Source organism: Hemitrygon akajei, chromosome 5, assembly GCF_048418815.1.
Source record: "Hemitrygon akajei chromosome 5, sHemAka1.3, whole genome shotgun sequence".
NCBI lineage: Eukaryota > Metazoa > Chordata > Chondrichthyes > Myliobatiformes > Dasyatidae > Hemitrygon > Hemitrygon akajei.
In genome coordinates this window covers 92,234,085-92,247,242 of record NC_133128.1, presented here as the reverse complement: position 1 = coordinate 92,247,242, position 13,158 = coordinate 92,234,085, and the positions used below count along the sequence as shown (strand labels likewise).

The window sequence follows — 13,158 nt, the reverse complement described above, 5'->3', positions numbered from 1 at the left end:
GATTAGAATTACAAGGATTAGAAAAACAAGGATGTAATGTCTATAAAGCATTGGTGAGGCTTCATTTGGGGTATTTTGAGCAGTTTTGGGTCCCTTATCTAAGAAAGGATGTGCTGACATTGGAGAGGGTTCAAAGAAGGTTCACAAAAATGATTCCAGAATTGAAAAGCCTTGATATGAAGAGGATGTTTACCTCATCTGGAGCCTGATGGTTGAAGGGTAAATAACTGTTCCAGAACCTGGTGACGTGGGACCAAGGGCAGATGTACCTCCTTCCCAACAGCAGCAACGAGAAGACAGCATGGCCTGGACGATGGGCACTGCTTTCTTATGGCAGCACTCCTTGTAGATGTGCCCAAAGGTAGGGAGGGCTTTTCCTCTCAATGATACCTCACAGCACTTTGCTGATTAAGTGATTAGATGATTGGACAGGAAACTGCAGAGAGCTAAAGACAAAGCTCAGTCCATGATGAAAACCAGCTTCCTTGCTGTGGAGTCTGTCGACACTTGGGAATGCAGCCATCAAAATGTTTCTGGTAAAATGGCATCGCGCTCAGACGCAGCAGCCTCTCTGGGGCCAACCAAATGTGTTTTTGTCTTTTTTAAACTTTTTTTTTACATTCACAAGACACTGCTGGACATTGAGAACTTCAAGTACTGCAGGTCTATCCTGTCAGTGAGTTGCTTGATAGCAAAAGAGCTGGATTTATTGTGGACTGAGCTGCTGCCTGCTACAGGAGGGTGTTGGAGTCAGTGTGTAAAGCCAAAGGCAGTGTGCAGTCTAACAGTGAGAGATAGTCACATTTTCTGTGATTGCAAGACCCTGTTGGACATTGGTAATGTACATCGTCCAGCTCACCAGTTGATTGGCAAGAACCACAGCAGAAAGCTACGTGTCCCTGGTTGTAGCTCGGTCTGGTACCTGCTGCAGCCGCCCAGGAAAGAAAGCCAGAGGTGCTGTGGCACGGCGTCCATGCAGGCCCCTCCCATCAGTCCTGCCCTCCAGTGTTCACGCGGTGGCAGACAAGTTGGATTGCGTGCAAGTGAGCGTTCATTCATCTGTGGACTGCCCAGAGCTTGTTCTTGCTGGCAATCATCCTGCAGGACACGCCATGCAGGGACCTGGGCTAAAGTACATTTTTTAATGTGGCTATGTTCGATGTACTATATGCATCTTGTGTGTGCTGTTGGTAATGTGTTTTGCACCTTGGCCCCAGAGGAACACTGTTTCATTTAGCTGTGCTCGTGTGTGTTTAATGATAATTAAACTTGATTTTGATCATAAACAAAGACCTCTTCCATCACGGCCATTCCTTTTCTTTTCCATTCCATTGGACAAAACACAACAGCTTGAAAACACGCAGCACCAGGCTCATGGATATTTTCCAACCTGATGTTTTCAGACTCTCCACTGGACCTCCTGAACTTAATGTGAACTGTTGATCTCACAATCTACCTCACTGTGGTCCTTACACCTTATTGTCCACTGGACATCAGCACTTTCTCTGTAGCTGTAACGCTAGACTCTGCACTCACTTGTACTACCTCAACGTACTTGTGTTCTGAAATTATCCCCCATGGACAGTGCACAAAACAAAGCTTTTCACTGTAGCTCAGTACATGTAACAATAATAAACCAATTCCAATCCCAACTCCAGTAGTCTGGATTGGATTTGTTCTGCTTTTGTGGACAGGATATACCCAGGCAGTTCCTTCCTCATGCAGATACAAAAGACTGCAGATGATGAAAATCTGGAGCAGGTCAGGTAGCAGCTATTGAGGGGGATAGACAGTCAACACTTCAGGTCTAGACCCTTCATCAGGAGTACCAGCTCCATTCTGCTACACTCAATACCGACTAAATCTTGTAACTCTGCAGATGCAAGACTTTTGCCTATAATATAAGCATAAAATCTAAGCCAAATAGGAAATCAGAATCCTTAGAAAATGCCTCATGCTCTCGTTAGGTTTAGTAAAAGGGATGCTTCTACATGGTGCTTTTCATAATTCCAATCCAAAACAGAATGCAATAAACCATTAAGGTTGGGCTTGGAATACATATTGTGGTCATCAGAGGGTTAAAACAAGCACCAAGGAATAAAAGATTGGTTCAACTTAACAGACATGTGGATGTAGCAACGTACAGGGTGAAGGATGTCAGTGAGGCTTTCTGAGGATGTACTGGAGTACAAGCCAGGAGGCTGATTACAATCAGAGGAGGGGAGGTGAATTCATTGGAACTGACTGGACACAAGAACAGAGGAAAACAGGAGTAGGAGTAGGCCACTCAGCCCCTCAACACAGCCCCGCCATTTAATATGAACCTTGCTGATCTATACTGGCCTCAACACTTCTTACCTGCTATTTCCCCACAAACCTCAATCTTTCAAATAGTTATCTATCTCTACCTTAAATATATCCAGAGATCCAACATTCGCAAGCAGAGAATTTCAGAGATTCGCTGCCCTCAGAGAGAAAGAATTCCTATACATTTTATATTTAATACTGGAATTTCTATACAGTTTTAATAATTGATGACAAGATTTTGAATCATAAATTGTTCTGAAAGTCCCAACGGCAATGAAGACATGGACAGCTGGAAGCAGGTGAAGTGAGGTGTGATAGGGGATACCTTAAAGACATACCTGGTAAAAACCAAAACCTCGTCAATTTCAGGAGCCAAGGAGATTGTGGTCCTTGTACATCGATCAGCCCGTCACATGCCTCTCTGGACCTGATTAGTTAGTACTCATGCACTGGTGAAGTGGTAAGTAGAAGGTAATTTTGTGACTGTGATAGGACAAAATATCTCAAATGGATTGGATGGACTGGATTGACAAGAAGGAACAGTCTTATTAGAGGTGAACAGGAATAGGAAGGAGCTATGTTCTAGATACAGGATTTAACTCTTCATCAAAACCCCAAAGAGCACAAACAACTGGAAGGAGCTAAAGATGGCACCAGAAGTTTTTGCTGACACAGGCAACTTCTTCCTGTTTGTCTGAAAAACAGCTTATCCTTTTCTTCTCAGGTCTCTTTCTTTTTCTTTTCTAGGTGGCTGGGATCCTGTCGGAGTTCATGACCTACGACTATAGCTCACACTACACTTATTCACAGGCAGTGGGTTTTTTGCTCTCGGATTTGCCATGCAGATTGGCATTTCAATATCTCCAGGTACAGCCTGGAAGATGTGCGCCTTCAGAATGCAGCCCTACAGGTGACCTGATGACACCTTGAAGTGTTGCAGTAGATTGAAATATCGAGACAGCAGGTGGTGTTTGGTGTAAGACCCCTGCACTCGAGCAATCCCTCTCTCTCTCTCTCTCTCTCTCGATGGTGAGTGAGAGTCTGATGGTCCTTGAGTAAGGGAACTCAGACAAGTGATGCGGCAGATTGTAACAGCGAGCTGTTGATCTGCCCTCTCACTGTACAGGAGCAATCTCTCGTTCTCCCTTGTTAGAGAGAGAGAGCCTGTCTGAGATGTTGAAGAGTTGGGATGGACTCGAGATCATGGTCTATTTGGGGACCTTGCTATTGCTTGCAGGGTGAGTGATGGGGGGGGGGGGGGGGATTGATACTTTAGCTGGAGCAAGTGGAGGGAGGGGAGGGAAGGGTTTATGCTTTTGCTTCTGCTTGTGTGCGGGAGGGGAGAGGTTTTGGAGTTCTAACGCTCTCTGCCATTCATTCTTTGGGTTGTTTTCTGTTTTGTGGAGAAAGAGTTTCGGGTTATATACTCCATACGTTCTCTGATATTAAATTGAACCCAAGGAGAGCCTGTGACCCCAAGCCTGACCTTTCTTGCTATTAGGAGTCTGAACAAAGCTAAGTATACCATCCATAGGGTTTGTCTTGAATAGAAGTGCAAAATCAGCACAACTTTGGTAAATGCATGATACATAGCTTATAAATTTAATGATCTGAGAGTTATGAAGAAAGGGAGGATATAAACATAATATTCATGTTAGGAAGCTTTCAGAAAAGATAAGGAAGGGAATTGTCATGCTTTGTGTTTCAATTTCAAAAGAGTTGAAGAAAGTTGACTAACAGTGAGGGAGCCATGGTGCATTTCTGGCCACCCAGTGAAGGGAATGGGGTAGTGGAACCTATTTACAAAGATATTAAAGAGAGGGACATCAACTGGAGAAAGACTGTCACCATCTCAGTATCATTTTTTTCTTCCCTTTTAGGAACGAGCCAATATCAGAAATTGAAATGGAATGGGTGGGGAATGTCAAAATATTGAAAATAATTACCGTGGCATCATGGAATTGTTAGAGATGGCAACCAGCAATCTAGAACATGTACTGGACTGGAGAATGGCTAATGTCAATGGATTGGGGAGGTATATGGCTTAGAGAAACAGGAGTCTGTGATTGGTTGGCAGAAATAAAATGGATGAATGGATAACCTTCTTACGAGGTTAGAGAAATGGTGCAAGCAACATTTCAGACAGGTACATGAGCAGGCAGAGAATGAAGCGATATGGACCATGTGCTGGCAAATGGGATTAGTGTCATAGCTGGCACAGACACAAGCCTGTTTCCCAGCTGTATCTCTCTAAAACTCCCACAAACAGGATTATGTTCATGAGCAGATCATTTATTTTAGTGATCCTGGTTGAGTGATACGCAGTATCATTTTAGAACTGGCAGATGACGCAACACTTGGAAGTAAACAATAAGTGGTAATAAATGATAGATGAGAGACAGCACAACACCAGAAGGTGATTTTAATCATCATGCCAGTGGTGGTAGGACTGGTTAACAAAGCATGTGAATATTTTTAATAGTGGATTAGAACACAAAAGCCAGGGAGCTATGCTAAACCATGAAGCAAACCGTTTAGCTCTGGGAACACACATTAGAAAGGTCATTAAAGCTTTGGAGAGGACATAGAAAAGATTTACTTGATTGGGGGATGAGGGATCTCAGGATTGAGAAAGGATAATCTTCCATTGAGAGGGAAGATTCAGTAGAATGGTTTAAATGATGCAGGAGTTAAACAGAACAAATAAAGAGAATCTGTTTTCAATAGCCAGCGATGTGATTTGGAACAAAAGGCAACATTTTACACAGTAATCTTTAGAGTTTGGGATACATAGAGACTGCCTGGAGATGCAGATAAAATCAGAGGTGCAAAGAACATTAAAAAAATTGAAAAACATATTTTAAAAATGGGTAACGCACTGTATCTCATTCACCTATCCTAACCCACTTTCTTACATCATGTCCCTCCCCTCACCTGGTTTCACCTATCACTTGCCAATTTGTACACCTTCCCCTCTCCCAACTTCTGGCTTTTGGCCCCTCCCTTTCCAGTTCCAATGGAAAGTCTCAGTCTAAAATGTTGATGATCTATTTCCGTCTGTAGACGCTGTCTGACTCCAGCATTTTGTGTGTTGCTCAAGATTTCCAGCATCTGCAGAATCTATTGGGTTTATTAGAGGGAGTAATAGTCAAATAGAATTTTGGCAACTAAGACCCAGACAACGAACTTCTTTGTGAACTCCAGTTTGTCTCTGGTGGAAGTCAGGAAGCAAGTACACAAAGCACCAGAAAAGCAAGCCCGGAGTATCATGAAGGGTCCTTACATGCCCTCTCCTAATTAGTACCATCATGGAGGAGATGCAGGAACCTGAAGATGCATACTCAATGCTTAAGGAACAGCTTTTTCCTCTCTGCCATCAGATATCTGAACGGTTCATGAACCTATGAACACAATCTCACTATTTTGCTCCCTTTTTGCACTATTTATATATTTTTATATATCCTTATTGCTGTTTATAGTAATTTTATGTATTGCACTGCACTGCTGCTGCAAAACAATAAATTTCATGACATTTATCAGTGATAATAAACATGATTCTTATTCTGGTAAGACAAATCTATTCACCTCAGTTTTGAACTAAGCCCTCACAACCCAAGCAGCTGGAGGTTTCATTATGCTAGAAACACTACATAAATGCAAGTAATTGTTGTTTAGAGAGCTCCAAAACTCCACTCCACGGTGCTTCCTGATAGTACTCATGACCTTTGTTTTTTTTTCTCTCTCTCCCTTGTTCCTGGTCCTTTCCACATAGAAATTGATTCTACCTGCTTTAGGGAAAGCCAGGTTGGTTCCGATGTGGATTCAGAACAAAGTGAGTTCAAAACTTACAGAGCGTGGAAACAAGCCCACCAGCCCACCAAATCCCTGCTGACAATTAGTACCCGCCTCTCCCAATTCTCTTCATGAACACTTGTCCTGTAATCTTTTATTCCTTAGCTATCCAAGTGCTTATGTGGATACTCGTTAAATGTTGCCAAAGTAATTACGTTCACCACAGACTCTGAGAGTGCAATCATACCCTGCATGAAAATATATTCTTCAAATCCTCTCTTAATCTCCTGCCATTTGCCTTAAAAATCCATGCCCTCTGGTTTAACACATCTATGTTAAGGTGGAAGATTTTTCACTATTCATGCTCTCTGTGCCTCTCATAGTTTTGTACACCTCTGTCAGGACCCCCCTCCCTGCTAGTCTCCTCCATTCCTTAGGAAACAAACCCAACCTACCCAGTATCCCCTCTTAATCAAAACATTCCATCCCAGGCAACACTCTGGGGAACCTTGTCTGCACACTTTCCATTGCAATTGTGCCCTGACTGGAATCACATGTTATCTTCTATTTCCCAATGTTCATTTGAATTAAGTGTTACACTAGAACTGTATGCATTAGCAATTGTGCTTCGATCAACTAACTTGTCAGTAATTTAAAGGAGACCGGGCAAGAGGGTAGAAGCAGGTGCATATAAGACACTTGGACAGGTATGTGGATAGGAAAGGGATATGGGCCAAACTTAGGCAGATGGGACCACCTCAGGTTGGCAACTTGGCTGGAATGGATGAGCTGGTCCACATATACACATATCATGCTGTATAACTCAATATTCTCCCAAAAAAACATTAACTGTTATTTTCATTCACACCTCTAGAAACTGCACAGCAATGGTTTAGCGGCAGATGTTGCTAAGGCTTGCGCATGTTCTAATCTTGTCTAAGGTCAGGTTCACAAGAAGGTTGATCCTTTCAGCAGGTCACTGTGCCCCTTCATCCAATTATTCTGACCCATATCTTGTGCAGCAGCTGAATCTGCGTAATTTCCCTCCCCACATCAGTGCAAAGCTCAAGCCTCAATCTGCCCAAACTTACCTGGTTGCCTTTCCTCTTCTTCAGCCTTTTCTTGTTCAGCTTTTTGCAAGCATATAGTTTCCCAGTCGCTTTCATCTGGCAAGCAGACACTTCGCCAAACCCTCCCTTTCCCAAAACCCGGAATTCCAGGAACCAGTCCTCTCCAATGGGTTGGGCTTCCAGCCACTTCCACTGCAGGAATCTCATGAAGTACATGCTTTCTTTGTAAGCCTCAAAGGGAGTATTCTTTAAGAATTCCATCGTGAACTCTTTACATTCCTTGAACAGATCTTCCCTCACATTCTCACAGTCCTCCTTGACCCTCAAAATACATTTCTCTTCCAAGTAGCTACAGAAGAGTTCTGCCCCCATTTCCAAGTATTTGCTGATAATATCTTGTGCCTTCTGAACTCTTTCTTCATCTTCTGCTGTATCATAGTCTTCAATATTTTTCCAGAGCTCACAAGCTGGCTTGTAGTCAGCAACAGTGTACAAATACTGTTGGAACAGTCTCTTCCCAATGGGCTGCCTGATGCAAATACTCTCAAACTCCGTGTCAATCTGATCCTTCAGACTTTCACTTTGGGTGATGTGTGGCAGTTTGAGTTTTGCTCGGTACTTTTTATCTCTGGTCATCTGGACATTAGAGGGCCCATCAAAAGTGACCCGGGCCGAGATGTAGGCAGAGTTAGCTACAACAGTCTGCAGACTCCCTAAATCCATCCTGCTTTACTTTAATTTTACTTCAGGGCAAGCAAGAGCATGAGAAAGAGGGGAAGAGGAGCAGAGAGAGTGAGAGAGAGCAAGAAAAAGAAAGAGAGAGTGGGGAGAGAGGGGAAAGAGCGAGAAGGGGAGAGATAGAGGGAAGAGAGAGAGAGAGAGAAAGGGAGAGAGAGACCTGCAAAATCCACGAGAGAGCAGAGGACAGCGAAAGAACTGGGTTGTGAACTCCCAGACACTATGATCCGTTCAACAGCCGCCCAGATGAAAGTAACCTCAGGAATGTGCTGGACATCCTCAGCGCTGACATAACTGACCAAACTGAAAGTTCCCCTGAGGCCACATGTTACACTTTACAGATCTCTTAATCTTAATCTTTTCCAATTCCATTCTGCCTGCATTACAGCAGATGAGCGAATAGCAGCAACAGAAGCAGACCTGACTCAACATCTTGGATAAAGACGTTATCCACTTATAAATAATTCGCACATCATGCTCTCTTGTTACTGGTATCTCTTTGTACTTTTATATTGTTGTCCCTCTCTGAGAGATCTGCATTAATCTATACATTTAGATCAATATTATTCTGCATGATAATTCTACATTACTGTCAGGTGATGTATCAGTTTGGCATTATAACATAGTTTCAGTCTAATCATATTTGCCCATTGCTTTGATACCCCACTCTCTCAGATTCTACTCCCTCGCTGCCCATATACCCTGTAATCTTGTACACAGAAGACTCAAGAGGCTGTAGATGCTGGAATGTGGAACAAGACACAAAACATTGGAAGAACTCAGCATATCATGCAGCATCTGTGGAGGGAAATGACAGTCGACATTTAAGGTCAAGGCCCTTCATCTGGATTGAAAGATAGAGGGGAAGTAACTAGTATAAAAAAGTGGAGCAAAGGGATAGAGCAAGATGTCAAGGGTTAAAAGTGAAAGGTGAAGAGTTTAAGAGGAATATGAGGGGAACTTCTTCACTTGGAGGGTTGAGAGAGTGTGCAATGAGCTACCAATGCAAGTGGTGCATGCGAGCTTGATTTCAACCTTTAACAGAGTTTTGGATAGGTATATGGATAGTGGACATATGGAGGGCTATGATCCCAATGCAGGTCGATGGGAATAGGCAGTTTAAATGGTTTCCAGAATGGACTAGATGGGCTGAAGGGCCTATTTTCTCACTGTACTTCTCTATGATTCTATAAGAGCTGGCAGGTGGTGAGTGTATCCAGGTGTGGATGGGGTTTGGTTTGAGAGGCTGATAGGAAAGTTGAGAATGGGAATGGAGTCAGAACTGGGAGGAAGTTGGTAGAATTGACAAAAGACTGAAGATGAAGCAATCCAATAGGAGTGGAAAGTGGAACATGGAATAAATTTTGTACATAGTCTGATCCCTCTCTATACCTTATCCTATCCAAATTCATTCTCCTAATACCATTTAATATCCAACTTTCTTGTCTGCGATATTCTTTCAGAGGAAACATCCCAAGTTTGTCGAGCCTCTTCTCACAGCATGTGCCCTCTAATCCAGGCAGCATCCTGACAAATTTATCCTGCACCCTCTCCAAAACCTCCACATCCTTCTTATATTGGGCGAGCAGAACTAAAGGCAATACTCCAGATGTGGTTTAAAGGTAAGGATGCCTTATGCCTTTTTTGTCACCGTAGCAATCTATGGAACCATTTAGATATTGGTGTTGTGTTAATTATTCACACTCAGAAATCAACACTTGGGAAATCAGACCATCATCAACTTTGTCACTGGACATTGTGTAATGTATTTCCAAGACAGCCACTTAGAGGAGTAAGTCAGTTTTATGTCTGATCACAAATAGCTGAGTAAAAAAAAACAGTAATTATTTTTGTACAGCACTCGTATTTAATCTTCAACATTTTACAATAATTTTCCATGCAACAGACTCTTAAACAAAACAGTGCATGACAACCAAGGGACAACTGATTTCTTATTGTTGAGAACTTTCAGAGAAAGTCTGAGCATATGTTTATTTATCTAGAAAAGTGATCACTAAGAAATAAAACTACAGCTGAAATGTATTGAGTCTACCATCAGAGTACATCTGATGGCAGACTGGAGAGAATAAACATTCAAGACTGGTAGGTTTCACTGTGTGATATATATATATATACAGAGATTCCATCCTCAGATGCTACAATAAATTCCTGATCTGCTACAAATATAGGCACTTTAAGGCAAGGTAATTGCAGTGAATATCTTTCCCCCAGTGACAGAGAGCAATGATAGACACCTTAAGTGTTCTTTAAAGATAACATTTAACAAAGCTATTGAGTGAGGTGAGTCTGAACTGAAGTGTAAGAAAAATATAGCATGGGAATGAATAAAAAATGTGCTTTAAATGAATTAAAACATGCCTGCCTTCATCAGCCAGGGCACTGAGTACTAAAGTTGGGAAGTCAAGTTCCAGCTGTATAAAACTTTAGTTAGGTCACATTTGGAGTATTGTGTGAATTTCTGGTCACCTCATTACAGGAAGCATGTGGAGGCTTTGGAGAGAGAATGCAGGCGAGACTCACCAGGATGCTACCTGGATTGCAGTATATTAACTATAAAACGTGGTTCAACAACTTTGGATTGTTTGCTCTGGAGCATCAGAAGTTGAGGGGTGACCTGAAAGAAGTGCAGTATAGAGAATTGTGATAGGCATAATTTGGTTACAAAGAGTCTTCTTCCAAGGGCGAAATGTCAAATCCTAGAGGGTGAGAGTGAGAGTGGGAAAATTTAAATGGAGATTTTTTTTAAACACCAAAAATAATGGGTGCCTGGAACAATAGTGGTGTTCAGACAGGAACATAAACAGGCAAGATATGGATTGATATGAACCATGTCATTCAAATGTCATTAGAAAAGGGGATGGTGCCAGAGGACTGGCATATTGCTCATGTGATTCCATTGTTTAAAAAGGGTTCTAAGAGTAAACCTAGCAATTATCGGCCTGTAAGTTTGACGTCAGTGGTGGATAAATTAATGGAAAGTATTCTTAGAGATGGCGTATATAATTATCTGGATAGACAGGGTCTGATTAGGAACAGTCAACATGGATTTGTGCATGGTGAAAGGTCATGTTTGACAAATCTTATTTAATTTTTTGAAGAGGTTACTTGGAAAGTTGACAAGGGTAAAGCAGTGGATGTTGTCTATATGGACTTCAGTAAGGCCTTTGACAAGGTTCCACACAGAAGGTTAGTTAGGAAGGTTCAATCGTTAGGTATTAATATTGAAGTAGTAAAATGGATTCAACAGTGGCTGGATGGGAGATGCCAGAGAGTAGTGGTGGATAACTGTTTGTCAGGTTGGAGGCCGGTGACTAGTGGTGGGCCTCAGGGATCTGTATTGGGTCCAATGTTGTTTGTCATATACATTAATGATCTGGATGATGGGGTGGTAAATTGGATTAGTAAGTATGCAGATGATACTAAGATAGGTGGCGTTGTGGATAATGAAGTAGGTTTTCAAAGCTTGTAGAGAGATTTAGGCCAGTTAGAAGAGTGGGCTGAAAGATGGCAGATGGAATCTAATGCTGATAAGTGTGAGGTGCTACATTTTGGTAGGAATAATCCAAATAGGACATACATGGTAAATGGTAGGGCATTGAAGAATGCAGTAGAACAGAGTGATCTAGGAACAATGGTACATAGTTCCCTGAAGGTGGAACCTCATGTGGATAGGGTGGTGAAGAAAGCTTTTGGTTAAAAAAAATCAGAGCATTGAGTATAGGAGTTGGGATGTAATGTTAAAATTGTACAAGGCATTGGTGAGGCCAAATTTGGAGTATTGTGTACAGTTCTGGTCACTGAATTATAGGAAAGATATCAACAAGATAGAGAGAGTACAGAGGAGATTTACTAGAATGTTACCTGTGTTTCAGCATCTAAGTTACAGTGAAAGGTTGAACAAGTCAGATCTTTATTCTTTGGAGCGTAGAAGGTTGAGGGGGGACTTGATAGAGGCATTTAAAAATTATGAGGGGGATAGATAGAGTTGACGTGGATAGGCTTTTTCCATTGAGAGTAAGGGAGATTCAAACAATATGAGTTGAGAGTTAAGGGGCAAAAGTTTAGGGGTAACACAAGGGGGAACTTCTTTACTCAGAGAGTGGTAGCTGTGTGGAACGAGCTTCCAGTGGAAGTGGTAGAGGCAGGTTCGATTTTGTCATTTAAAAAAAAATTGGATAGGTATATGGACAGGAAAGGAATGGAGGGTTATTGGCTGAGTGCAGGTCGGTGGGACTAGATGAGAGTAAGCGTTCGGCACGGACTAGAAGGGCCGAGATGGCCTGTTTCCATGCTGTAATTGTTATATGGTTATACGTGCAGCAGATGGGATTAGTGAGATTGGCACAACATGAGGGGATTGAAGGGCCTTTTCCCATGCTACACTATTTATGTTTTCAATAAAGTGTACATTACTAGCAAGATTGGCATTTATTGCCCATCCCAATTTGCCATAAAGGTGGGTGGTGATGTTGCCCTATTTTGAATCACTGCCACACTGCTGTCAAGTAGGAAATGCAGGTCCTCCGAAATAATAACCACAACCTGGTTCCACATCAGGTTGGCAGCAGTTTGGTGAAGGACATACAGGACACTTTCCCACAACTCCTGCTGCCTTTGTCCTTTAAGAGGGTGAAGATTCCATGTTTAGTAGGTACTGTCAAAGCAGCCCTGGTGATGTGCGCTGCCGATAGTACAGATTGTGACTCTCTGTACCAGTCGGGGATTATAGTGAATGTTTAAGATGACAGGTGGGTGCTAACTGACCAGGTAGGTATTGGAGCTGCAAGGTGTTCCACTCTCTGAACATGGATCTGGGAAAGCCAGCAGACAAGTCACTATTTAACCTTTGACCTCAATTTAGCCACAGTATTAATATGTTTCGCTCATCTGAGGTTCTGGCCAAGAATCCTTTGATGGTGGGGTCCCTCCAGTGATATCGGCTAGTGGTTTGAGTCCCTGATGATGGACATGCTTCTGGCCTGGCCTTTCCTTGGCAGGGGTTGTTGTCACATTACTGCACACCCGAATGTTGTTCAGAACATGCTGTGTGTTCCTATGGTCTGCCTTACTATCAAAGGACCTACAAACAGAACTGAAATCTCAACAACTTTAACGACAGGGGGAGAAAGGAGACAAGGGAGACTGCGGATGCTGACATGCTGGAACAAGATACAAGATGCTGGAGGGGCTTGGCAGATCAGATAACATCTGTGGAGGAAAATGAACAATC

The 13,158-nt window shown here is 42.4% G+C and overlaps 1 protein-coding gene across 1 annotated transcript in view; it reads right to left on the bottom strand.

Moving 5' to 3' along the window:
• The window catches only part of grk1a (G protein-coupled receptor kinase 1 a), a 72,758-nt gene extending 64,499 nt beyond the window's left edge, over positions 1-8,259 (bottom strand). The window contains exon 1 of the mRNA XM_073046054.1: positions 7,191-8,259. Coding sequence (XP_072902155.1) covers positions 7,191-7,892 — 702 coding nt within the window. The 5' untranslated portion in view covers positions 7,893-8,259. The remainder of the gene's footprint in view (positions 1-7,190) is intronic.
• Between the last annotated feature and the right edge of the window lie 4,899 nt (positions 8,260-13,158).